This window comes from Nomascus leucogenys, chromosome 15, assembly GCF_006542625.1.
Source record: "Nomascus leucogenys isolate Asia chromosome 15, Asia_NLE_v1, whole genome shotgun sequence".
Classification (NCBI taxonomy): domain Eukaryota; kingdom Metazoa; phylum Chordata; class Mammalia; order Primates; family Hylobatidae; genus Nomascus; species Nomascus leucogenys.
The window spans coordinates 93565014-93590326 of record NC_044395.1 but is presented as its reverse complement, the minus strand read 5'-3'; the positions used below and the strand labels follow the sequence as shown (position 1 = coordinate 93590326).

The 25313-nt window shown below is 38.0% G+C and overlaps 1 protein-coding gene across 4 annotated transcripts in view; it reads right to left on the bottom strand.

Annotated features, from left to right (window-relative positions):
- HIPK3 (homeodomain interacting protein kinase 3) overlaps nucleotides 1-25313 on the bottom strand; it is a 100438-nt gene that overhangs the window by 61234 nt on the left and 13891 nt on the right. For 2 of the 4 annotated variants that reach the window (XM_003254384.4, XM_003254382.4), the window contains exon 2: nucleotides 8235-9333. In XM_003254384.4, the coding sequence (XP_003254432.1) occupies nucleotides 8235-9331 (1097 nt within the window). In that variant the 5' untranslated portion in view covers nucleotides 9332-9333. Of the gene's footprint in view, nucleotides 1-8234; nucleotides 9336-25313 lie in introns of those variants that run through there. The other 2 variants (XM_030829117.1, XM_030829118.1) reach the window with 1 other exon arrangement.

Genomic DNA, 25313 nt, shown 5'->3' with positions numbered 1-25313 from the left:
CAACATCAGTTCTGTGAAGTTCCTGCCAAAAGCACAAAACCTGAATCTAATCGTGAGAAAACATCAGCCATAAGCAAACTGAGGAACAGTCTACAAAATAACTGGCCAGTACGCTTCAAAGTGTCAGAGGCATGAAGGCAAAGAAAGATGTAAGGAGCTGCTGTAAGCTGTCGGGCCTTAACCTGGGTGCTATGTGAACAAGGTTCTGTGCAGGTGCACTGACTCCGACCAAAGGCAGAGCCTAGGCCCTAAGGTTTCATAACGATGCAACATAAGCTCGAATTCACGTTTTATTGTGAGGCCTTCACAGCCAACCAATCATGCAACCAACATTCAACACAGAGGCAGAAGAAAAGGGGGTTGTGGGGAACCAAGCACAACCCTTGCTAGGGAGACCAACACGCAAACAGATGAGCCGAACAGTCCCGAAGTCCTTCGGACGCCATGGGCGGGGATGAGGTGGAGTTGTGGGGGTGGTGGCTGCCTCTCTCCAAATGGCAGCAGATGCCAAAATCGGGAGAAAGCTTCAGAGGTCTCCTGGGCACAGCCTCTAAAAGCGTCTCATCCTGGCACATTTTATGATCCTCCCAAATGGGTCTATTCGCATTATCTCAGCCACCTTTCACTTTCTATGGGTTCGTTTCAGGTCTCAGGTGGTACTCAGTCAGGGTAGGTGTTGTCACAGCAGTCCATTACATACGTTTATCGCTGGGGGGAGGGGGCGACTTTGCTGTGAGCTCAATGCTACTTGACATGAGTGACTCCATTTTGAGACATGAGAATCACATCATTGTGATATATCACCAGATTAGAAGACACTAATGAGACAGGGCAAATAATGTAACGTGATGAAGGACTGAATTCTGCATGAGAAAAAAAGGTCCTTTAGTGGGACAGTTGGCATAATCTAAATAAAGTCAGTAAATTAGCTAACAGTATTGAGTTGATTTTAATTTCCTCAAAACCAAATCGCATTTTGAATAGTTTAAATATGGGCCCAGCACGGTGGCTCATGACTGCAGTCCCAGCTACTCAGGAGTATGAGGCAGAAGGATTGCTTGTGCCCAGGAGTCTGATGCCGCAGTGAGCTATGACTGTACCACTGCACTCCAGCCTGGGCCACAAAGCAAGACCTTGTCTTTAAAAACAAAAAAAAAGTAGTTTAAACAGTTCATCTAATCAATAATATTGAACTGATGTTAACTGATGATGATTTTGATAATTGTACTGAAGTTATGCAAGAGAATGTCCTTATGTTTAGGAAATGTACACTGAAGCATTTAGAGGTAAAGCAACTTCATATCACACCCTGTAGGAAAAGGTAGGTGGGTAGGTAGGTGAGTGGGTGTGTGGGTGTGTGAAGAGAGAATGATTGATAAAACTAGGGTGGTCAAATACTAACATGTGAAACACTGGGGAATCTGGATGAAGGATAACAGGAATCCTTTGTACTATTTTTACAACTTTTTCATCTGCCTAAATTTACTTATTTTATATGTTGAAGATAATTTCAATGTAAAAGTTAAAGAAAAAAAAGGAACCAAAAAAGTTTAAACTTCTCTTGTTCTCTCTCCTTGCTCCAACTACGTTTCTTTTTTTTTTCTTTTTGAGATGGAGTCTCGCTCTGTTGCCCAGGCTGCAGCGCAATGGTGCGATCTTGGCTCAGTGCAACCTCCGCCTCCTGGGTTCAAACGATTCTCCTGCCTCAGCTTCCCGACACGTGCCTGCCACCACGCCCGGCCAATTTTTGCATTTTTAGTAGAGACGGGGTTTGACCATGCTGGCCAGGCTGGACTCGAACTCCTGACCTCAGGCGATCCGCCTGCCTCAGCCTCCCAAAGTGCTGGGATTACAGGTGTGAGCCACGGCACTCAGCCTCTCCAACTACTTTTTTTGTTCTTTGTCTACCCATTAGATTGCAAACAACATAAAAGCAGAGACTCATTTTGTTCTCCTCCTGTACAAGCAGCACCAAGCACCACACTTTACATTTTAGAGGCACTAAGTATTTTGATATTTAATCTTGGACCATATTACAGTTTCTATTCACATATGTTTTCATTGACACAATTTTAATACATTCTTCTGATGAATGTATATGTAAAATGTGGTATATATCTATACAATGGTTTATTATTTGGCAATAAAAAGCAGTAAGTACTGATACATCCTACAACATGGATGAACCTTGAAAACATTATGTTAAGTGAAAAAAAAACTCAGTCGAAAAGGACCATATATTGTATGATTACATGTATATGACATGTCCAAAATAGATGATCTACACAGGCAGCAAGTAGATTGATTAGTGGTTGCTTAGGGCTGGGGGTGATGGGCAGACTGGGGAACAATGGCTAAAAGGCAGAGGGGCTTCTTTTGAGGGTAATGTAAATATTCTAAAATTGTGTCAGGTGAGAAATAATTTGGCCAAAAAAATTTTTAACTTAAAATTTTAATTGATTGTTCTGATGATGGCACAACTATAAATATACTAAAAGCCATTAAATTGTACACTTAAATGAATGAATTTCAAGGTATGTAGATTATATCTCAATAAAGCTGTTTTTAAAAACAAAAACAAAACAAAAAAACTTAAGAGCTCTGCCAAAATTTTTAATAGAAGGCCTGATATATGTAGTCATCTGTGTCTATGTAAAGTCCTTTATGTAGTAAAGTACTATACATTTGCAGCCACAGGTATGGCATTGAAAACCATTTCATTTGGCCGGGAGCGGTGGCTCACGCCTGTAATCCCAGCACTTTGGGAAGCTGAGGCGGGTGGATCACGAGGTCAGGAGATCGAGACCATCCTGGCTAACACGGTGAAACCCCGTCTCTACTAAAAATACAAAAAAATTGGCCAGGCGTGGTGGCGGGCGCCTGTAGTCCCAGCAACTCAGGAGGCTGAGGCAGGAGAATGGAGTGAACCCGGGACGCAGAGCTTGCAGTAAGCAGAGATTGTGCCACTGCACTCCAGCCTGGGCAACAGAGCGAGACTCCGTCTCAAAAAAAAAAGAAAACCATTTCATTTTAGAATTTCCTAATCTTCTATTAAAACTAAACTCAACTGACAACCTTGTATTTGTCTAATAAAGATTCCAAAACAAACACTACTTTATGATATACAAAAGAAATCACCAGCAATTTCATCCCAATGCTGAGCTTTTTTAGGTTAAGAGTGGCTTAGTGAGACAAAACGCTCAAGACCAGTCTACCCTAGCCCCTTCTCTGCTCTGCTCTCAAGAGTCATTCTGGGGTCATCTCTCCCGTAGAAGCCTTTCCTGCCCCTCAGATCAGGCTCAGTGCTCTCCTTTGGGTTCCTATTATCACCCTGCACACACCTCTCCACCCTGGCATTTCTTGAAGCAAATTATTTTTCCCCTCCATAAACTGATGAAGTCATTAATCGAATAAATTAATGAACATACATAAATCACCTTTGTATTCTTAGCACCTAGCACTGTACCAGCACCCAAAAAGGCCTAACAAAATTTGTTAAGTTAAACTTACAGTGTGAATTTGAACCTGTCTGACTTATGTAAGTCCCAGTTTTCTCCTTATCAAAGAGTAATGCCACCCAGTCTTAACTAACTCATAGAGAAGTGAGAAACAAACTAGAAAATATAACGAAAGGCACTTTGAAAAAATGATGCATTATACATACACGGTGTTTCATTATAAAGTACCCTATGTAAAATATTAGTTGTTATTTTATGGGTCTTCTTATGTAGCTTAATTTTGTTATAGAAACTTTGATACTTCTGGATCTAAGAAGGCATGAGAGGTAAGAATGCCATGAAAGAACAAATATGTCTAAATTAACTGTTTACCATTACATATCTTTTTGTTAACTATTACATGCAAAATAGCATTTTTTAAAACTCAACAGCAATTAATGCTAAATTAGTAGAGTAGCAAAGAATATAACGGCTATACAGGTTATTTTTACAGCCCACTTTCCTGTCTCTTTGTTCTGAAATGACTCAAGAATCGCAGGCTAAAATTCTATATTAAAAAAAAAAAAAGAAAGAAAAAGAAAAAGAAATTCATGACCTGAATGTTGCCACCACACCTCATAAATACAGCACCTTCTGCTGTTAAAGCCTTTTATGCGTTTAAGAGCCCTACGTGTTCTTGACAGAAACCATACTCAAGCAGCTGAATTTAGAACATGCTGACCTTAAGCAAATCAATGCCCTTAGCATGTACTTCTGGCTTGTATCACTGCAAGAGTTAGACAGCCTCACCATCTATAGTAGTCAACAATTTCTGGCCACTGTCCCCCTGTCTATTTTAAGATATCCCTACTACACTTCTGTGTTGCACAAAGAAATAGAATAACACATAAACCTGTGTTTAAACACAAATCATTTACCTCGGAAATCAGGATATGTGCATTCCTACTGTGCTTTGCTCAAAAATATTTAATTTGGTTAGTTTCCACTTCCTGCTTTCATTTATGAAATAAAAAATATCTTAACAAACATTGAAAAATCAAGTATAAGACACTTTAGCTTACTGCCTTATCAGATTTATAAGTAACCTAGTCATAAACTAGGCCAGAATTGGCAGGGTCCCAAATAAAGTACAAACGAATACTTAAAGAGAGTAATGGTAATCTGCCATTTTCATGCAAAATTACACTAGGTATTAAAACAGTACCTGATTAAGGACTACAATATATTTTCACCAATATACCTTAATATTTACTAACTCTTCTAACTCTCGGATCTAAACGACATAAAATCTGTTTTTAGTTTTTTATCCAGGCAACATCAACCAAAATGCCTGCACTAGTCTTTTTACAAATAAGAGCCTCTTTTTTTCACTCTAAACCCAGAGCCTGTAATTTAGCATCACAATTGTATAGCTTCTGAACGTTGGGTAAATTATTTACCTGAAATTTATACATAAACACAAATTAGAAACTACTAACTGTATTTAGCAATTATTCATAGATTTTTTCATTCTATTTGTGCAAAGGCCTAATGCTAGAAACCAGTATCATAAAATATTCAGCATTTTAGATTGCTTTTTAAAGGATTTCCTTTATTCCCTTGAAAGATTTAGTAAACCGATAGACATTCTCAAGTATTAAAAAAAAAGACTTTTTTTTTTTACTCTAGTGGAAAAAGATTTCAAATAAAGAAAATGAGGTAATTCTGATATGCAGAATAATGCAGGACCCAAATGAAGTGAAGTCATTTACTAGCAAGTGAACTAAATATAGGGCCCAAACAGCTGAAGCCTGGGAGTTTATATAATATGCTAGCTCACTACTAAAAGCTCTCAAGACAGAATCCATAGAGTACCAAGGGAAAGAAAAAACCAAAAACTACTATTCTTCTCATACTGTTAAATAAGATTTTACAATTTTTTTCCAGAAAAAAATTAAAAGCTAATCTTGTATATTGAAAAAAAATCTTTTGGGGAGCACAGATATCTAATAAATCTAATTATGTGATACTAAGCAAGAGCTACTACCCTGCAACAACAGCAAATTTAAAATTTTAAATGATCTGAAAAGTTTTAATGGTATCTAGCACTCTACTACTAAAACCCATACAATCAAGAATATACTAAGATATATAGCCAAAAGAATGAAAGTCTATCAAAGAGATATCTACAATCCAGTGTTTACTGCAGCACTATTCACAATAGGCAAGATCTGGAATGAACCTAAGTGTCCATCAACAGATGAATGGATAAAGAAAATGTGGTACATATATACACAATGGATACAAAGAATGAGATCCTGTCAATTGCAACAACATGGATGGAACTGAAGGACATTATGTTATGTGAAATAAGCCAGGCACAGAAAGACAAAACTTCACAATGTTCTCGCTCATACGTGGGAGCTAAAAATTAAAACAATTGAACTCATGGAGATAGAGTAGAATGTCGGTTACCAGAGTCTAGGAAGGGTAGTAGACGGGGGCAGGGAGTAGGGATGGTTAAGGGGTACAACTATATAGTTAGAATGAATAATATGTAGTAATTGATAGCACACAAGAGTGACCACAGTCAAAAATAATTTATTGTTCATTTAACAATAAGGAGTCTAATTGGAATGTTTGTAACACAAAGAAATGACAAATGCTTGAAGCAATGGACAGTCCATTTACCCTGATGTGATTATTATGTACTGTATGCCTATATCAAAATATCTCATATATCCCATAAATATATATACCTACTATGGACCCCTAAAAATAAAAATATTTTAAAAAAGAATATACTAAAGGTATATCAGGCTGTTATTTCTAATTCCTAATACATACTTTATTTTTTTTTAAGAGGGTCTCACTTGGTCACTCAGGCTGGAGTGCAGTGGCATTATCATAGCTCACTGTAGTCTCTAACACCTGGGCTCAAGGGCTCCTCCTACCTCAGCCTCTTGAATAGCTAAGACTACAGGCATTTACCAACATTCCTGGCTCATTATTTTTTTTCTTTTTTTGGAGAGGCAGGGTCTCGCTCTGTTGCCCAGGCTGATCTTAAACTCGTGGCCTAAAGCAATCCTCCCACTTCCCAAAGTGCTGGGATTACAGGTGTCAGCCACCAAGCCCAGCTCTAATACATATTTTAATAAGCTTTACTAACACTAAGTGACATAAATGGGCAATTCTTTCTGATAACCTACTGGTAGGGCATATATTTAGAGATGATTTGTGTAAGAGCTAATTAATTTCTCCTTTATTTTGTACTGGGCACTATAGCATATACTTGCAAGAAGGGTAATCAGGTACAGTGTAAAGGCAAATGCAGTATCAGAAAATACTCCTTGGTGGGTCTAAATTTACATCCCCCATGTTCTAACCATTTCTAATAATAAACTGCATGAATGACCAATATTGGCAGATCCTGTATTTGTCTATATTTGATGGCAGGTCCATCATGTTGGACGTCATAGGGCTGTAGCAAATACCAAGAACATAAATTCGTTCAGGCTTATATGAAAATAATTAAAGCTCAAAGTTATCAAACTATGAATTCAAAGCCATTTTACACTCCAGAATGAGTTTTCAGTATTCTGAATCTTGGTAATCATTAGTTAGCCCCTCATACTATCTATTGTACTTCAGGCTAGTGTTACACTGTAGCACTTTATCAATACTTACAAGGGCATTATTTTCTTCTTTAACTTCCCCCGAGAAGCAAGACCAAAATAGCATTACCCATAGCATATATGTGGATAGAACATAATAAAACTGGTTATGATCAGGTGACCTAAAGAGTCACGGGAGCCAAAGAAGTATATTTGTGTTTTGTTTTGTTTTTTGAAGACAGAGTTTCGCTTTTGTGGCCCAGGCTGGAGTGCAATGGCATGATCTCGGCTCACTGCAACCTCCGCCTCCTGGGTTCAAGCAATTCTCCTGCCTCAGCCTCCCAAGTTGCTGGGATTATAGACGCCCACCACCACACCCAGCTAATTTTTGTTATTTTTAGTAGAGATGGGGGTTTCGCCATGTTGGCCAGGCTGGTCTTGAACTCCTGACCTCAGGTCATCCATCCGCCTCAGCCTCCCTAAGTGCAGGGATTACAGGCATGAGCCTATATACTGTACCCGGCTGTATATCTGAATCTTAAAATCATTAATCAGAATAACTTTCTGAATCCTTACACAGGCTGAGCATCTCAAATCCAAAAATCTGAAACTTTCTGGGCATTGACATGACACTCAAAGGAAACGAATTTTCAGATTTGGGGGCGCTTAACTAGTTGGCAGTGCAAATATTCCAAAATCCGGAAAAATCCGAAATCCAAAACACTTCTGGCCCCAAGAGCTTCAGATAAGGGCTACTCAAACCTGTATATAATTTTTCTAAATGTTAAGTTACATATGATTGATTATGCCTTTAATAAACTATTTCTCTCAAGTACTAAAATGCCCAATGATATATACAAAGATTAATGTAAATACTTTCCAACATTTAAAGACTTCTGTTTGATCATTATTCATCACCTATCATTCCTTCAAGTCTTCCATTAAAAATAAAAATAACCAGATGTCTTTGGCATGGAACTTTGCAGTGGAGATTTCTATCCTGCTTGGTAGATTTTATGTCCTGATTTTTTTTAATCTCTTTAAAACAAACCTAAATTGATCCTCTCTTGATTTCCTTATTTAACTGAAGCGGTCTCTTCTACCACAAACACACACAAAAGTATCTCATTCAGCAGAAATTTAACATTAATAAACAACCAAAAAGTATGGAGTTGTTACCTACCTGTAGTACCGAGATTGTAGATATGTTGAACAAACAGTCTTTGATACATGACTGGCCGACCCAAAGTCTATTACTTTAACCCTGTAAGGCTGCCGAACAGGATCCACCAACATAATATTCTCTGGCTTGAGATCAGCATGAATTAAACCAAGACTTTTCAATTTTTTCAGTGCAGTGGCCACTTGTTGAAGAATGGGCCGAATCACTTTTAGTGGCAGGGGACTAAATTTATTTTGTTTCAGAAAGTCATACAAGTTTTGTTCCAGCATCTCAAAGACTAAACAAGTATGGTTACGGTGCTGAAAGCATTCATAAGCTCGTACAAAGTTATATTCATCAGCATTTTCAGTACTGAGCCTTGCTAATATGCTCACTTCTATTTGACCTTGACGTGCATAAGAAGGATGATTCTTCAAAATTTTGATTGCTACAATTTCATTTGTCCCTCTTTTCCAGCATTTAACTACCTGGCCAAACGTGCCTCGACCAAGAAAATCAAGGACTTCATAAGTATTTTTCATGGAGCATAAGACTTCATGCTGTACTAACTGATAGTCACCTTCTCCAGTGGTACAATTCTGTTTTGATCCTGTGGTAGCTGTCACAACTGTCACTGGATTTCCCATGTTGGTTTGCAACATTGCAGGAAGTATGGACAATTCATCGACAATCTGCATTGCGCTGCTATGATTATCCAACTCCTCACTCTTGCGCTTCAATCCACATCGCTGGGGGCCTTCTAGGAAATGCAATCTGTTTCGCCACACCCCAATCTGAGGTGCCTGCACGTGAGCTTGCTGCGCCTGAGCTGCTATGACCTTTGTAGCACCTGCAGTGTTTTTCAAAACAACAGCACTTGTCTGCAATGAAAAGTTGTGTCCTCGAGGTCTATTAAATGGTATCTTTGTCTGAAAAGCACTACCCTTAGTGGGAGGATGAGAATTTCCAAAGTTTCTACCATTCACATAGGTCCGTGGATAGTTTCTTTCCTGGAATACACAACTGCTTGGCTCTACTTTGAGTTTCTTCACACTACAAAAGGCACTTGACTGAGTTTGATAAACATATGGTGGGTAGACCAAGACTTGTGAGGCCATACCTGCAAAAAAAAAAAAAAGAAAGAAAAGAAAAGAAACGAAAGAAGAGATATTAATGTCAACAATTTTTTTTCAATTTTAAATATCAGGAAGAAAACTCTTAAGGGTCAAATTTGCAATTTGTAAAAAAGTAATTAATTTCCACTAAGATGATTTTTTTCCCTTGGAGAAGATAACTATCTTTATAATATCTCCATTTCAGTTAATTGGTGCTTCAGCTATTCTGAGTATTGCATAAAAAGGCTAAGAATAAAGAATCAAGTGCATTTAAAAAAAAAAAAAAAGAATCACGTGCATTTAATTACTTAACAAATATTTACTGAGAAGCTGAAATGGCCAATATGCCTTAGAAACGGTGCCAACATTTTCCCTCAAAAGAAAAGTATAGATCCAGCACTTTGAGAGGCTGAGGCAGTTGGATCACTTGAGGTCAGGAGTCTAAGACCAGCCTGGCCAACATGATGAAGAAACCCCAACTCTAATAATGCAAAAATTAGCTGGGCATGGTGGTGCATGCCTGTGGTCCCAGCTACTTGGGAGGCTGAGGCAGGAGAATCGCTTGAACCTGGGAGGCGGAGGTTGCAGTGAGCCAAGATTGCACCACTGTACTTCAGCCTGTGAGACAGAGCAAGACTGTCTCAAAAAAAAAAGTACAGATCCTTTAACTGTACACATTTGACAAAAGTAAAACATTCTATTACCAAATTAAAATGTATGAACCAATGATAAGAAAAGAAAATATACATTATATAAACATAGTTTATAGCCATATTTCTTAAACCTAAAGCCCAAGAATTGCCTCAGGAGGGAAAAAAAAATCTATGTCTGCTTTAACTATATATATATATATATATATATATATATATATATATATATATATTTCTTTTTTGGCAGGGATTTTTTTTTTTTGAGACAGAGTTTCGCTATGCCCCACCTATGGCAGGGATTTTAAATGAAATTAGGGTGCCAATTTCATGAATAGCTGATCCTACATTCTATTTACTAAAAATATTATCCTTTGATCTTAAAAAGCATTATATTACAAAGACAAGTTAATGACTTTCTACCCAGTTATATTCATGTTCCCATTCTTCTCAATGTGTACTTTATTATATGGATATTCCTTTAAACTTCCTCCAAATAATATTGGAAAATATTTGAAATTTTCAAATCATATTTTCAAATCAAATTTCAAATCATATTTGAAAAACAGATTTAAAATCATTCTAAGGTTCTCAAGGACTAAATGACATTCTATTTATTTTATGCCTGCATCCAAAAAGGATGTGAGTTTATTGAGGCCATAATAGCCAACATTCTTACCACACAACCATTAAATGTATATATAATGATGTTATAAACATTATTTGATTCAGATATAACATAGATATGAAAGAGGATCCAGTTTTATTCTGGCAAACTTAATGTTCTCCCCTATGACCTTATTTTACCAAATTAGAATTTATAAAATATGAAATCAACCTAGCAACTGCTGACCTATCTATAGGAACTCAAAACATATACACACGTAAGAATGAATCCTCAGTACCATAGCTAGAAAAACTGATAATTACACAAGTGTTAGATCTGCCTTCCATCTACTTGGTCTGCCACAACAATACATAAACGTGTACATCAAAACCACCATTTGATAGAATCATCACTTTAAGTAATACTCCATGTTTTCTACTTGCACAAAATTATCTTGGAATTTCCCTAATGGTAAAATCCTAATACAAATGATCAAGTGTAAAAATAAGCTGAGAAGCCAGATACAGGAACTTTGCATTATGCTCTCTTAATGTTTTTCTGCACATCTACCCTTTCTTCTTTTAACAAGGTCTCACCTAGGCTGCAGTGCAGTGGCACAATCATAGCTCACTGCAGCCTCCAACTCCTGGCCTCAAGTGATCCTCTCATCTCAGGCTCCCAAAATGCTGGGATTACAGGCATGAGCCACTGCACCCAGACTCACATCTACTATTGAACACTTTAAAAACTCTTTCAGATTTCAATCAAAGTAAAATATCTTCTTGCTGAAGCCTTTCCTGAAACATATAAACTCACCCTCCAGGCAGGGGTGAGCATTCAGTGCTCTCACAGTAGTTCCTAAATTCTTCTCATTTTGCGATTACAACATTTCATTATATTGTAATTGTCAGTGTATATATCTGTCTTTCACACTAGATCTAAAGCAAAGTGCCAAGGATATAGAGTTGGTGTTCAATAAATGTTGGTTCGTTGGTTGGTTGAAATATCTTCCTTTTCTACAATTTAAAAATCTGTATTATATTAACTGTGGTCTCCTACTCTTACAACAAATCACAAACATCAGTTCTTTAACTCAGAATCCACAGATTACCATCACAATCTGTAATATCTATATTAAAAATAAGAGCAACTACCTACTGAGCACTTACTATGCAACAGTTTAACACTTTATTTACAATATTTTATCTAATCATAGCAATATCTTTCCAATTTGCTTTTAAGAAAACTAAAGTTGGCCAGGCGCGGTGGCTCATGCCCGTAATCCCAGCACTTTGGGAGGCCGAGGTGGGCGGATTATTTGAGGTCAGGAACTCGAGACCAGCCTGGCCAACATGGTGAAACCCCGCCTCTACTAAAATACAAAAATCAGCCAGGTGTGGTGGTGCACACCTATAATCCTAGCCACTGGAGAGGCTGAGGCACAAGAATCGCTTGAACCCAGGAGGCAGAGGTTGCAGTGAGCCGAGATCGCGCCGCTGTACTCCAGCCGGGGCAACAGAGCGAGGCTCCGTCTCCAAAAGACAAAAAAAAAAAAAGAAAGAAAACTGAAGTTTACCAAGACTAGGTAACTGGCCCATAATCAATAGCTAAGGTATGGTAAAAGGAACAAGTAAACGCACCGCCTTTCAGATAAAAGGTGCAAATTTACACCCCCTTCAGCTTCCTAAGTTTTCTTGTGCACAATCTACCACATTCCTAATTTGACTTGACCTTAATAAATCTGCTACAAAACCTTACTAGACAAATTAAGACTTGATGTTCACTCTGTAAGAGAAAATCATAAATTCAAATTCTGGAGTTCCGCCAGGCGCGGTGGCTCACGCCTGTAATCCCAGCACTTTGGGAGGCCGAGGTGGGTGGATCACGAGGTCAGGAGATAGAGACCATCCTGGCTAACACGGTGAAACCCCGTCTCCACTAAAAATACAAAAAATTGGCCGGGCGTGGTGGCAGGCACCTATAGTTCCAGCTACTCGGGAGGCTGAGGCAGGAAAATGGCGTGAACTCAGAAGGCAGAGGTTGCAGTGAGCCGAGATTGCGCCACTGCACTCCTTCCTGGGCGGCAGAGCAGAGCGAGACTCTGTCTCAAAAAAAAAAAAAAAGAAAGAAATTCTGGAGTTCCAAACATCTCATTGGCATCTACTGACATCTATTCCATACCTTTACTCAGAAAAGATTTTGAAACTCCATCCACTGATTGTTCTTTTAATGAAGAAAAAACACACTGAAAACTCCTGCTAAATGTATCAAACTCATCCATTAAGGCAGTTTTGTGAGGCTTCCAATTTTATCTGCAATAGTTTTTCTAAAAGACTAGGTCTCACTGTATTGCCCACGCTGGTCTTGAACTCCTGTTCTCAAATGATCCTCATACCTCAGCCTCCCAAGTAATCTCAAATAGACTATAAGGTTCGAGCCACTATACCCTACTCGATAATTTAACATTGCCATGATTCTCCTAATTTACAAACCACTTCTGTAACCCATACCCATAGACTCAGAAAAAGAGATGACTAAATTCACAGATAATTTTTTTTTCTTGATACAGTCTCGCTCTATTGCCCAGGCTGGAGTGCAGTGGCATGATCTCGGCTCCCTGCAATCTCCACCTTCCAAGTTCAAGCAATTCTCCTGCCTCAGCTTCCCGAGTAGCTGGGATTACAGGCACCTGCCACCACACCCGGCTACCAGGCTAATTTTTTGTATTTTTAGTAGAGACAGGGTTTTGTCATGTTGGCCAAGCTGGTCTTAAACTCCTGGCCTCAAGTAATCCACCCACCTCGGCCTCCCAAAGTGCTGAGATTAGAGGCATAAGCCACTGCACCCGGCCCAATTTTTTTTTTTTTTTTTTGAGACGGAGTCTTTGTTGCCCAAACTAAAGTGCAATGGCACAAACATGACTCGCTGCAGCTTCGACCTCCTGAGCTCAAATGATCCTCCCACCTCAGCCTCCCAAGTAGCTGAGACCACAGATATGTGCCACCATGCCCAGCTAATTTTTAAATTTTGTAGAGATGGGGTCTTGCCATATTGCCCAGGCTGGTCTCAAACTCCTGGGTTCAAGCAATCCTCCTCCTGACTTGGACTCCCAAAGTGCTAGAATTACAGACATGAGCCACTGAGCTCGGCCAACAGATAAATTTTAAAACAGCTATTATATACTTGTGGATTTAAAGGAAAGCATAAGAGAGACATGAAAAATATAGAAGAACACTGTACACCATACATACACAGATGGTGGGAAGGCAATCTGGCAGTATTTAACAAAATTGCAAATGAACATATCCTCTGACCTAGAAATGCAAGCAACTCAAGACACTATAAAAGAATATTCACTGCAGCACTATGTAAAGCAACCTAATACTGTAAATAACCTACATATCCATCAAAAGGTACTAAACAGACTTGACACATGGACCAATTTAAAAAGAATGAAAACAATTTATTTGCCTTGCTATTGGCCTGATTCTGAATACCGCTACCTGAAAAAAAGCAAGATTTCAAAAAATGTGTACTTTACAATAGATATTACCATGTGTGTTTAATTTAAAAGAGGAATTATATGCATATATTTGCGTATGCACTGAGTATCTGTAGATACATAAAGAAATTGAGGGTTTCTTTGCCTTGGTGAAGAGTAACAATACTGGCAGCAATGAAAAGAATTAATTTTTGCTGTACATCCTTTTTTACTACATACATGTATCACCTGTTCAAAGAAAGTTTTTTAATCATCTGTGGAACCCATTAAAACATATATATCTAAAAATAAAATAATCTGGGATTTGCTTTGAAATAATATAGAAGAGGAAAAAGTGGATGGGGATATGGATAAAATGAAATGAGTCATAAACTGTTATTTATAGAAGCTTGATGATGGGTATATTGGGGTTCATTATGCTATCCTGTCTACTTTTGAATATGCTTATATTTTTCCTTAATGAAAAGTTAAATAAGGGCCAAGCATAGTGGCTCACACCTGTACCCAGCACTTTGGGACACCAAGGCGGCGTCATTTGAGGTCAGGAGTTCGAGACCAGCCTGACCAACAAAGGGAAACGCTGACTCTACTAAAAACACAAAAATTAGCCAGCTGTGGTGGCGCACACCTGTAATCCCAGCTACTCGGGAGGCTAAGGCAGGAGAATCGCTTGAACCCAGGAGGTGGAGGTTGCAGTGAGCCGAGATCGTGCCACTGCACTCCGGCCTGGGCGACAGAGCAAGACTCTGCCTTAAAAAAAAAAAAAAAAAAAAAAAAAAAAGTTAAATAAGTAAATATACACATAAAACTCTAATCAGAAAGATTTTGATTTGGTAGGTCTGTGATAAGGTCCAGGCATCTGAAAGTGTGCAAGCTCCCAGGGCCACGTAGCATCACACTAAAATCTCAGAACCAATGATCTCGTCTATACAAAAACCACAGGCAAATTCAAGTCCTACCTAATCAGAGCCCCCAAGTCTGAAAAAACAGGATGAAGTGCCAGGGAATCAGAGCAATGCACACAACTATAGGCTAATTCATGCCATGTTAAATTGTGTGAACAGCTGGTAACTGACATAGAGAAATTTTTAAAACTGCTGCAATTTCTGGATCCTGCCATTCCTAGCTTTTCTTTCCCAACATGCCAAGCTGGAAGGCAATCAATCAACCCAAGGCTCCAACCAGGGGTTGGACAAAGTGTCATTATCCCTCACCAGCCAATTCCCAACCACTATGCTCTGTGAACCTATCTGAAAAGGGACTTCAGAAAATAAACACAGATAGGAATATCATGCAATTTATAGTTCATCAGAAGGCATAGGTGGTGGTGCTGGAGACAGGTATAAAAGACCATAAGAAAAGACCTATAAATTACTTATTAACTTGACCACTGTGACTCCCTGATATATCCAGGTATTAACTCTTTTCCTTCTCCTACCCTCCATCAGATATACTCATGACTTGCTTGTATCTGGTGTTTATGGATTTTACAAAGTACTATATTCCCAGGAGCTGCTGAAGCCCACAGAGTCCAAAATATTGTTTTAGTACAATACTATTTCCTATTTTTCATTGCAATGTATACTGTGTTGTCCTCTGCAGCTGTTATTATTCATGACCTTGCCAATTGTTCTTATCAACTAAGAAATGATGTTTTGAAATACTACCCCTTTGTGAGCTGGAGCTGTCCATAAAATATTACTCAGAGGATAGTGAAGACTCCTATTAGAGCAACCATTAAGCTTTCATTCCTTAGAATTAATAATTTCAGGTTATTTAACCTACTATGGTCTGAATGTTTGTGTCCCCGCCCCCACCCCTCGGCTCCCCCAGAATTTATATGTCGAAACTTAACCGCCAAAAGTGATGGTATTAAGAGGTGGGAACTTTGGGAGGTGTAGATCATGAGGGCTCTATCGTCTGAATGGGGTTAGTGCTCTTTTACATAAAAGAGGCCTGAGGTAGCTTGTTCACCCCTTCTACCACAAAAGGACACAGCAAAAGGGCGCCATCTTCGAAGGAGGAGAAAGTGAGCCCTCACAAGACACCAAATCTGCTGGCACCTTGATCTTGAACTTAGCCTCCAGAGCTGTGAGCAATAAGGTTATGCTCTTTATAAATTATCCAGTCTAAGGGATTTTATTATTGCAGCCCAAATTGACTAATATATAGATCTTATTTTTCCAATCCTCTAACAAAGCATCTGAACTACTCTATCAAAACTGTTCACGTCTTTTTATAATTACCAAACAAGCAATGTAATCAATATTGACACCCATAGTCATGAGTCTGATCATTGCTAACCATAGTGGCTGTTTCCATCCTTTTTTACTACACATAATATTAGCCCTTCTGAAAAGGGAGGGAGAAAACAGAAACAGAAATACTTTACCAAGTTATATGCAATTGATTTGCCAATATGAAATTTCTGAATTATTTTTGAGCAAACTTACACACACCACATATGTAATAGGGTTCTTCTTATTCTGGTTTTTTTTTTCTTTTTTTTTGAGACAACGAGTCTCGCTCTGTCACCTACGCTGGAGTGCTGGAGTGCAGTAGCGTGATCACAGCTCACTGCAACCTCCGCCTTCCCGGGTTCAAGTGATTCTCGTGCCTCAGCCTCCCAAGTAGCTGGGATTATAGGCATACATCATCATGTCCGGCTAATTTCTGTATTTTTAGTAGAGATTGGGTTTCGCCATGTTGGTCAGGTTGGTCTCAAATTCCTAGCCTCAAGCCATCCACCCATCTCAGCCTCTCAAGTGTTGGGATTACAAGCATGAGCCACCACGCCTGACTGGGTTCTTCTTTTAAATGTACTTTGATATCACAAATGAATTAAATAAAAGGTAACAATGCCTTACACTCTCCTTACTCAACTTACTTCTATCTGTTCAAATCTCCATTTTAAAAATCTTTTCCTTTTTAAAAATTGCGGTAAAAATAAATAAAATTTACTATCTTAAATCATTTTTTTTTCTTTTTTGAGACGGAGTCTCGTTCTGTCACCCAGGCTGGAGTGCAGTGGTGCGATCTCTGCTCACTGCAAGCTCCACCTCCCGCGTTCACGCCATTCTCCTGCCTCAGCCTCCCGAGTAGCTGGGACTACAGGCGTCTGCCACCACGCCCGGCTAATTTTTCGTATTTTTAGTAGAGATGGGGTTTCACCATGTTAGCCAGGATGGTCTCGATCTCCTGACCTCGTGTATCTTAAATCATTTTAAATGTACTGTTCAGTGACATTAAGTACAGTGAGCATGCTAAAAAAAACAAAGAAACCAGCAACACCAAGAAACACAAGTAGGTGCTTCTTAACCAACTACCAAGTCCCTCTCCTATTCCTACTTTGGTCTTTACAACATGGATCCAGTTATCTCTCAGTTTTCTCTTTCCTCCCTTATCTCAATCAAACTCTGAGATATGAGTTTATGCTCCTATAAACACAGTCCTTCACATTCTGTCCTCAAAATATTGTCCTTCTTTTCCTTTGACCTATCATCTCTTCCTGATTATTTCCCCACCACAGCCTGCCAATATTCTTGGCTAAATTCTAGTTCCTCTTTCTAGTAAAATTATAGATTGAAAATTAACACTTTTCTTACATAGCACAAAAGGTATTCATAAAGATTTATAATTTTTATTCCTCTTAGTTTAAAATTAGTTACATTTTTAACAATTAATCATCAACCTCTGACAGAAAGGAAAGGTTTTCTTTAAAGATGTAAAAAACACACACTCTAAGAGGGAAAACATGACAAATTTGATTTTATTAAAATTTAAAGCTTTCATTCATCAAACGATACCTGAAATAAAGATAAGCCACTGACATAGAGAAGTTATTTGCAATACACGTAACTGAGAAAAGATCTAAAGAAGTCATTATGTTTGGTAAAACTGAGTAGACAAATGGACAGAAGATATAAACAGACAATTCACAGACAGGAAATACAAGCCAAGTCTTATTTTATGCCATTTTATAGCCATCAAACTGGCAAAAAGAAGTAGGACAACACCCACTGTTGAAGAATAGGGCAACAGCAACTGTTATACAAAGCTAAGAAGTACAATCACTTTTGAGGGCAAAGCTGAAAATGGACATACTCTATAATCCAGCAATTCTTCTCCCAGGTGTATACCCCATCAAGAGAAATTCTCACAAATATGCACAAAGAAACAGGTAAATTAATGTTCACTGCAGCACTGTATGTAGTATCAAAATTTCGGAATAATCTAATTGTCAGAAAAGGACTGGATATTGTGGCTTAGTCATAAAATACAAAGCATGCAATACAAGTGTGGCTCATATCACAATTATATATTTATGTACCACAAAAAAAGAAAATATACCAATTGTTAGGGCAAGACATCATCAATTTTAAGATGCATCCCAATTTCAAAGATGTTAAAATGTTAGGAGGAAATGTGCTAGAACTGATGAAGTGCAGCAAAATAAATTAACTGAAATTACATACATCAACGTACATAAATCTCAAAATATAGAACAAAAAAAGTTGCAGAAGAGCATGTATCATTTATTATAAAGTTAATAGAAGACAAAACTATACCATGTTTTATATGTGGTAAAGGTATAAAAACATGAATGGAAATGACAGACATGTCAAGGAAGAAAAGAGAAGGAAGGGACCTCAAATTTATTTTGTACACTGGATGACAGTTGCATAGGAAGTGACTCTATTACTCCCTATACTTTCATAGCCTGGGTTTACATTAATTTTTAAATAAGGAAGGTAAAAAATCTATCAGAGAATAGGAATAACCTATTTTAGTAATCGTTTATTTTTAAATTACAAAAATACAGCCCTGGCGTGGTGATTCACACCTGTAATCCCAGCACTTTGGGAGACCGAGGCGAGTGAATCATTTGAGGTCAGGAGTTTGAGACCAGCCTGGCCAACATGATGAAAACCCGTCTCTACTAAAAATACAAAAATTAGCTGGGTGTGGTGGTGTAATCCAGCTACTCGAGAAGTTGAGGCATGGGAATCACTTGAACCCGGGAGACAGGGGTTGCTGTGAGCCAAGATCATGCCACTGCACTCCAGCCTGGGCAACAGAGTGAGACTCTATCTCAAAAATAATAATAATAATAAAATAAAATTACAAAAATACGATCATTTTAGATATATTTTATTAACATAACAAATCAGCCATACCTTATTTCACTCAGTTGGTAACCATACCAATTTGGTAACCCCATCAAAGTGAAGCAGTCACCTATTCAGTCCATACAAGCCTAAAATATTTGCCACGTACCCCAAGAAACTATCTAGACTCTAACTCAGATATGAAAGTGATTGTATATAAACTATACATAATGAATATCCAAAAGTTATTTCATAACATTATTTACCATATTAACACTTAAAATATTATTTATTCATAGGCCCTGTCTCAAAAATATGAAAACAAATCCAAATTGAGGAACAGTCTATAAAATAATGGCAGTATTCTTCAAAATGTCAATGTCAAATCAACATAAAGACTGAGGAAGTTTTCAGATCACAGATTAAACTAAAGAGATATAACAACTGAACAGTCTTTATGCAATTAGTTAGAGTTAAAGGGACATGTCTGCAACTTACTCTCAGAAAGTTCAGACTTTTTGAGAGTAAACATAATATAGAAAACATAATATAGATATAGAGAAAAAAGGTAAAAGCAAATGCAGTAAAATGTTAACATTTGAATAATCTAGGTGAAAAATACACAGGAATTCTTTGTATTATTCTTGCAGCTTTTCTGTACGTCTGAATATTTGTCAAAGGATAAGTTAAATAGAAAACAAGAATGAGTGACAGGTATAAAACAATGTCTTTCTTGAACAAGACTCTTCTTCAAGGGTCACTAACTTGTGGATGAACAGCCAAATATGGTAGGCGTGGCCCAGAGCACCTAAAGTCTAGAATTGCCAGGCATATGAAGAGTCTAGGATCATCTGCCAGCACTAATTTTAAAAGTAATCATAAGCAGTGAGGGCAAATTTCTTCATTTAAAAGTATTACTTAATTCATAACAGTTTTTAAAGCTGTTGGTCATTATAAAACTTCTTCAATCAGTAAAGACTAAAAGTAGAATTTCACTATATGATCCAATAAATTCTGACAATTAAAAGGGCTTTTCATTCTTCAAAGGACAGAACCATAGTGCCAGTCTATGCAAGGCTCTATAAATAGAAATTACAAAATAGAACTATATAACAATATTTAGCCAGTAAAAAGGAGTTTCTAGTCAGTTTATTTCATTTCTCAATTACCTTGTTTAAAGTGCATATTTATAAACAACAAAATAACATGCCATTAAAAAAAAGGCAGGAGACACTAGAAAATAAGTTGTTAGTATGAACAGTAAATGAGTTTAATTCTTCATTGGTTAACTAGGTGTCGATATTTTAAATACCTCTATTATTTTAACAGATTATTTTTACCAGCATTCAATCCAGGAAATACTACTAAACCATTTCATTGGCTGGGCACAGTGGCTTACGCCTGTAATCCCAGCACTTTGGGAGGCCGAGGCGGGCGGATCATGAGGTCAGGAGTTCAAGACCCACCTGACCAATATGTTGAAACCCCACCTCTACTAAAAACACAAAAATTGGCTGGGCATGGTGGCATGCACCTGCAATCCCAGCTACTCGGGAGGCTGAGGCAGGAGAATCACTTGAGCTCGGGAGGCGGAGGCTGCAGTGACTCAAGATCACGCCACTGCATTCCAGCCTGGGTGACAGAGCAAGACTCCATCTCAAAAAAAAAAAAAAAAATTGTGTCTACCATTTCGTGTAAGAAACATTTTCACATAAATGAACCACCATATATTGTAAAACTTAATAAACTAAACCTACTGTCTGAGGTGCCTACAGAACATTTATTTTGAAAATACTAAAGTCTTGGGTATTTTCCAGCAGTATTGTGAACAAAGCATCTAGAGAATGTGTTGACTATAACACAAATCAGCATGTTAAATAACGAGCTTCATCTGACTTAGCAAAATGTTCCAACATTTGGAACAGAAAATGACCTGTTGGACATTTCAAAGCTGCTGGAAATCACCCTGCCAGTACACATCTTTAACAAGGCTAGAAAAGAGTTAATTCAAAAAAATTACACAATTATCTTACTAAAGCAGATAATTCTCTAGATTTTTAAAAGCTATATAAAATAAAAAATCAGAAATGGAAACCGACAGAAAGGTTGACTAAGGATAAAAAGTTTACCTGAAGTTCCCTCTTTCTTGATGTAAACTTAAGATTAATAATTCAAATTCAGCTTATAAAACTTAAGCACTAAAGAAAAATTTTTACTTAAATTCTCATACAATGCCCAATATCTACCAATGGGCTGTTAGAGAGAGTAAACAGTTTTTTAAGTTTGGGTTATGAACAACTCCCTTAATAGAAAGCCAAATGTATTACTTTCTACTTTATAGGAAAATCTGTCTCGAAAGAACCACCACAAAACTTTTATTTCTTATGAAAATCTATGTAAATTTCAGACAAAGATAAATACAAAATATTAAAGATTAAGACGGCAAAAGTCAAATGATTCCTACAAGAAGATCACCTGACATCATCTACCTTTAAAACAACTCAACAGGTGAACTGGAATCCTAGACTAATAATTTGACCAAATGCCCACTGCTGACAGCAATAAAAAGGAAAAAAATCTGCCAACAAATAAGATTTTTGTATGAGATAATGATTTAAAGCTCTAAATGAGCATGTAGAGAACCAAAGGTCAGGTTCTATAAAACTTTTCAAAAGTATGGTTTACCTTAAACAACCTTAAGATTCTCATCACTATATTCACACCTGAAAGAGAACTATCACTCTACAGTAATGTAAATCACACAAGAATTAAAATTCTAAGTACCAATGGAATGAGAACAGTGGCTACCATCTCCTTTGCCAGACACATAATAGTTTTTCAGTTGTAAGAGCTGAAAAGATAAATATTTAACTGCATAAGCTTGAGTATAGTACTTTCAGTTATTTACAGCTGCATAAGCTTGAGTATAGTACTTTCAGTTTTTGAAAATCTTTATGAAAGACATTGTGGGGCCTGGAAAAAATAAGTTGAACAGAAAAGTCAACTGTTTCTATTTTCCAAATTCTATTAAGATCCTACAGGGTCTTAATATGCCTTATACTGCTAAATTCAAAGTATTTTTTAAATTTCTACAATTATGTTTTCTTTCTACTCAGGCTGTAGTCGCCAGACATTCCACTTTATATAAATGCCCTTTTTAAGGAATTTTGCGAAGTATCGTCCAAAATCTTTTTTTTTTTTTTTTGGAGACGGAGTCTCACTCAGTCACCCAGGCTGGAGTGCAGTGGCATGATCTCGGCTCACTGCAAGCTCCGCCTCCCGGGTTCACGCCATTCTCCTGCCTCAGCCTCCCAAGTAGCTGGGACTACAGGTGCCCACCACCACGCCTGGCTAATTTCTTTTTGTATTTTTAGTACAGACGGGGTTTCACCGTGTTAGCCGGGATGGTCTCGATCTCCTGACCTCGTGATCCGCCCGCCTCGGCCTCCCAAAGTGCTGGGATTACGGGCGTAAGCCACAGCACCCAGCCCAAAACCTTTCTAATGTGGAAATACTCTTTTTAATTTTCAAAGTTTAACTGTCACTTATATCTTGTCAACTGAGGATGGCCCTTTACAATGGCTTCAGGAAACTCTCTGGTATCAAGTCAGAAACAATAGGGAGGCCTAGGTGGGAGGATCATTTGAGCCCAAGAGTTTAAGATCATCCTGGGCAAGATGGCAAGACCCCATCTCTATTTAAAAAAAAATTAGCCAGGCACGGTGACACACACCTATAGTCCCAGCTACTTGGGAGGATGCCTTGAGCCCAGGAGTTTGAGGTTGCTTGAGCTATGATAGTGCCTGTCACTGCACTCCAGCCTGGGTGACAAAGCAAGACCTCATCTAGACAGCGGACAGGAGGGGACGGGAGGGGAGGGGAGGAAGAAAGAGGGAGGGAGGGAGGGAACGAAGGAGGAAGGAAGGAAGGAAGGAGGGAGGGAGGGAGGAAGGAGGAAGGGAGGGACGGAGGGAGAAAGGAGGAAGGGTAGGAGGGAGGAGGGAGGGAGGGAGAGAAGGAGGAAAGGCCGAGATCACACCACTGCACTTCAGCTTCGGCAGCAGAATGAGACTCCATCAAAAAGAAAGAAAAAAGAAAAAGGGAAGGGAAGAGAAAGGAAAAAAGGAAAATGGAAAGGGAAAACAAAAGGAAAAAGGAAAGGAGAAAGATCTCTCTCATTCTTACGACAAATCTGAGGAAGGGGATACAGCAGAAACTTGCAACAGGTCTCCTTAGGAAAGTCAGAAAAACTAAAGAACAGCAATGTAATTTACAAAAATCTAAAGAGTTAAGAAAACAAGCAGCTTCTCAAGACAGTACCCACAAAGAAATGACATTGAATTATTATTTTTTTTTTTTGGGAGACAGAGTCTCACTCTGTCGCCCAGGCTAGAGTGTAGTGGCGTGATCTTGGCTCACTGCAACCTCCACCACCCCTGTTCAAGCGATTCTCCTGCCTCAGCCTCCTGAGTAGCTGGGATTACAGGCACCTGCCACCACGCCCAGCTAATCTTTTGAATTTTTAGTAGAGATGGGGTTTCACCATGTTGACCAGGCTGGTCTCGAACTCCTGATCTCAAGTGATCCATCTGCCTCGGCCTCCCAAAGTGCTGGGATTACAGGCGTGAGCCACTGCACCCAGCCACGACACTGAATTCTTAAAAATCTATTAGAACTGCTTCTATCTGGCCCTGACTACATCTAATCATTAACTTTAAGTGACACATTTTTTGAGTTGCTTATAAGCTGTGCATTAAAACCACAAATTGAGATAGACTTAGCAAGGCTACATATTTCTTTCTTTCTTCTACTGAAAGTGTCATAGAAAAACAGATTTTTCTTTGTTTTATGTTAGTGTACAAAGTCACACTATCAATGCATGACACTAAAAACCATACATACCAGAACTATAATGATAATGATAAAAATAGCTTTTTTCTTCATATTTATCTGGCTGAAGAGATTTTTTTAAATACACCATCAATGTATAAAAAAGATATTAAGAAAGTTTAAATTTAAGTTGCATATGTAACAGCTAACACATTTTAAGTTTAAAATTAAGTAGCCATTGATCCCATAAATAAAAATGTGCTTCCTCATTAGACTGAAAATGGCTGCAAAGTAGTTACAGTTTACTGATTAGAAATCTATTCTCGAATAGTAACTAAAATTGACTTTATTTATTTATTTATTTTGAGACAGGGTCTTCCTCTGTCACCCAGGCTGGAATGCAGTGGCACAATCATGCCTCACTGCATCCTAGACCACCAGGGCTCAAGTGATTCTTTCACTTCAACCTCCCTGGCAGCTGTGATTACAGGCGCATGCCAACACACCCGGTTAATTTTTTGTATTTTTGTTAAGATGGGGTCCTCACCATGGCTGGTCTCGAACTCTTGGGCTCAAGCAATCTGCCCACCTTGGCCTCTCAAAGTGCTGAGATTACAGTCGTGAGTCACCACAACCAGCCACCATTTTTTAGGCATTTGCACAAGAAACTAGATAGAATCTCAGATATGAAAATAATGGTTGCATATTCACCATACATGATGAAATATGCCAAAACATTTATAACATTATTTATCATATTAACACTTAGAATGCTATTTATTCATAGAACCTTGCAAATTGAGTGAGTAAAAATTACCACTAAGGCAGTATCATTTACCTGGAATCATACTGCTAGGAACTGGTATACTAGACTAATATAAAACTTAAAGTATTTTGCCATAAAATTATGAAAATATATATCATTCACATTAACAAGAGGTTAAATTTCAGTACAGCAATCATTTTGAAATTATTCAATTACTATAAAATTACAAAATATTCAGGGAAAAGAACCTAACTCCTTCAAGTCATTTAAATGTTTTATCATATGCTTAAAATTAAAACACATGATAACTTGATATAACAATGTTTTCTCTTATTCTTTTTCTTATCATGTTTTTTATTCTTTTTTTAATTAGAGACAGGGTTTCACCATGTTGCCCAGGCTGGTCTTGCACTCCTGTGCAAAAGTGATCCACCTACCTCGGCCTCCTAAAGTGCTGGGATTATAGGCATGAGCCACCACACCCAGACTCTTATCAACTATTATTATTTTAAATAGCAGCATAAT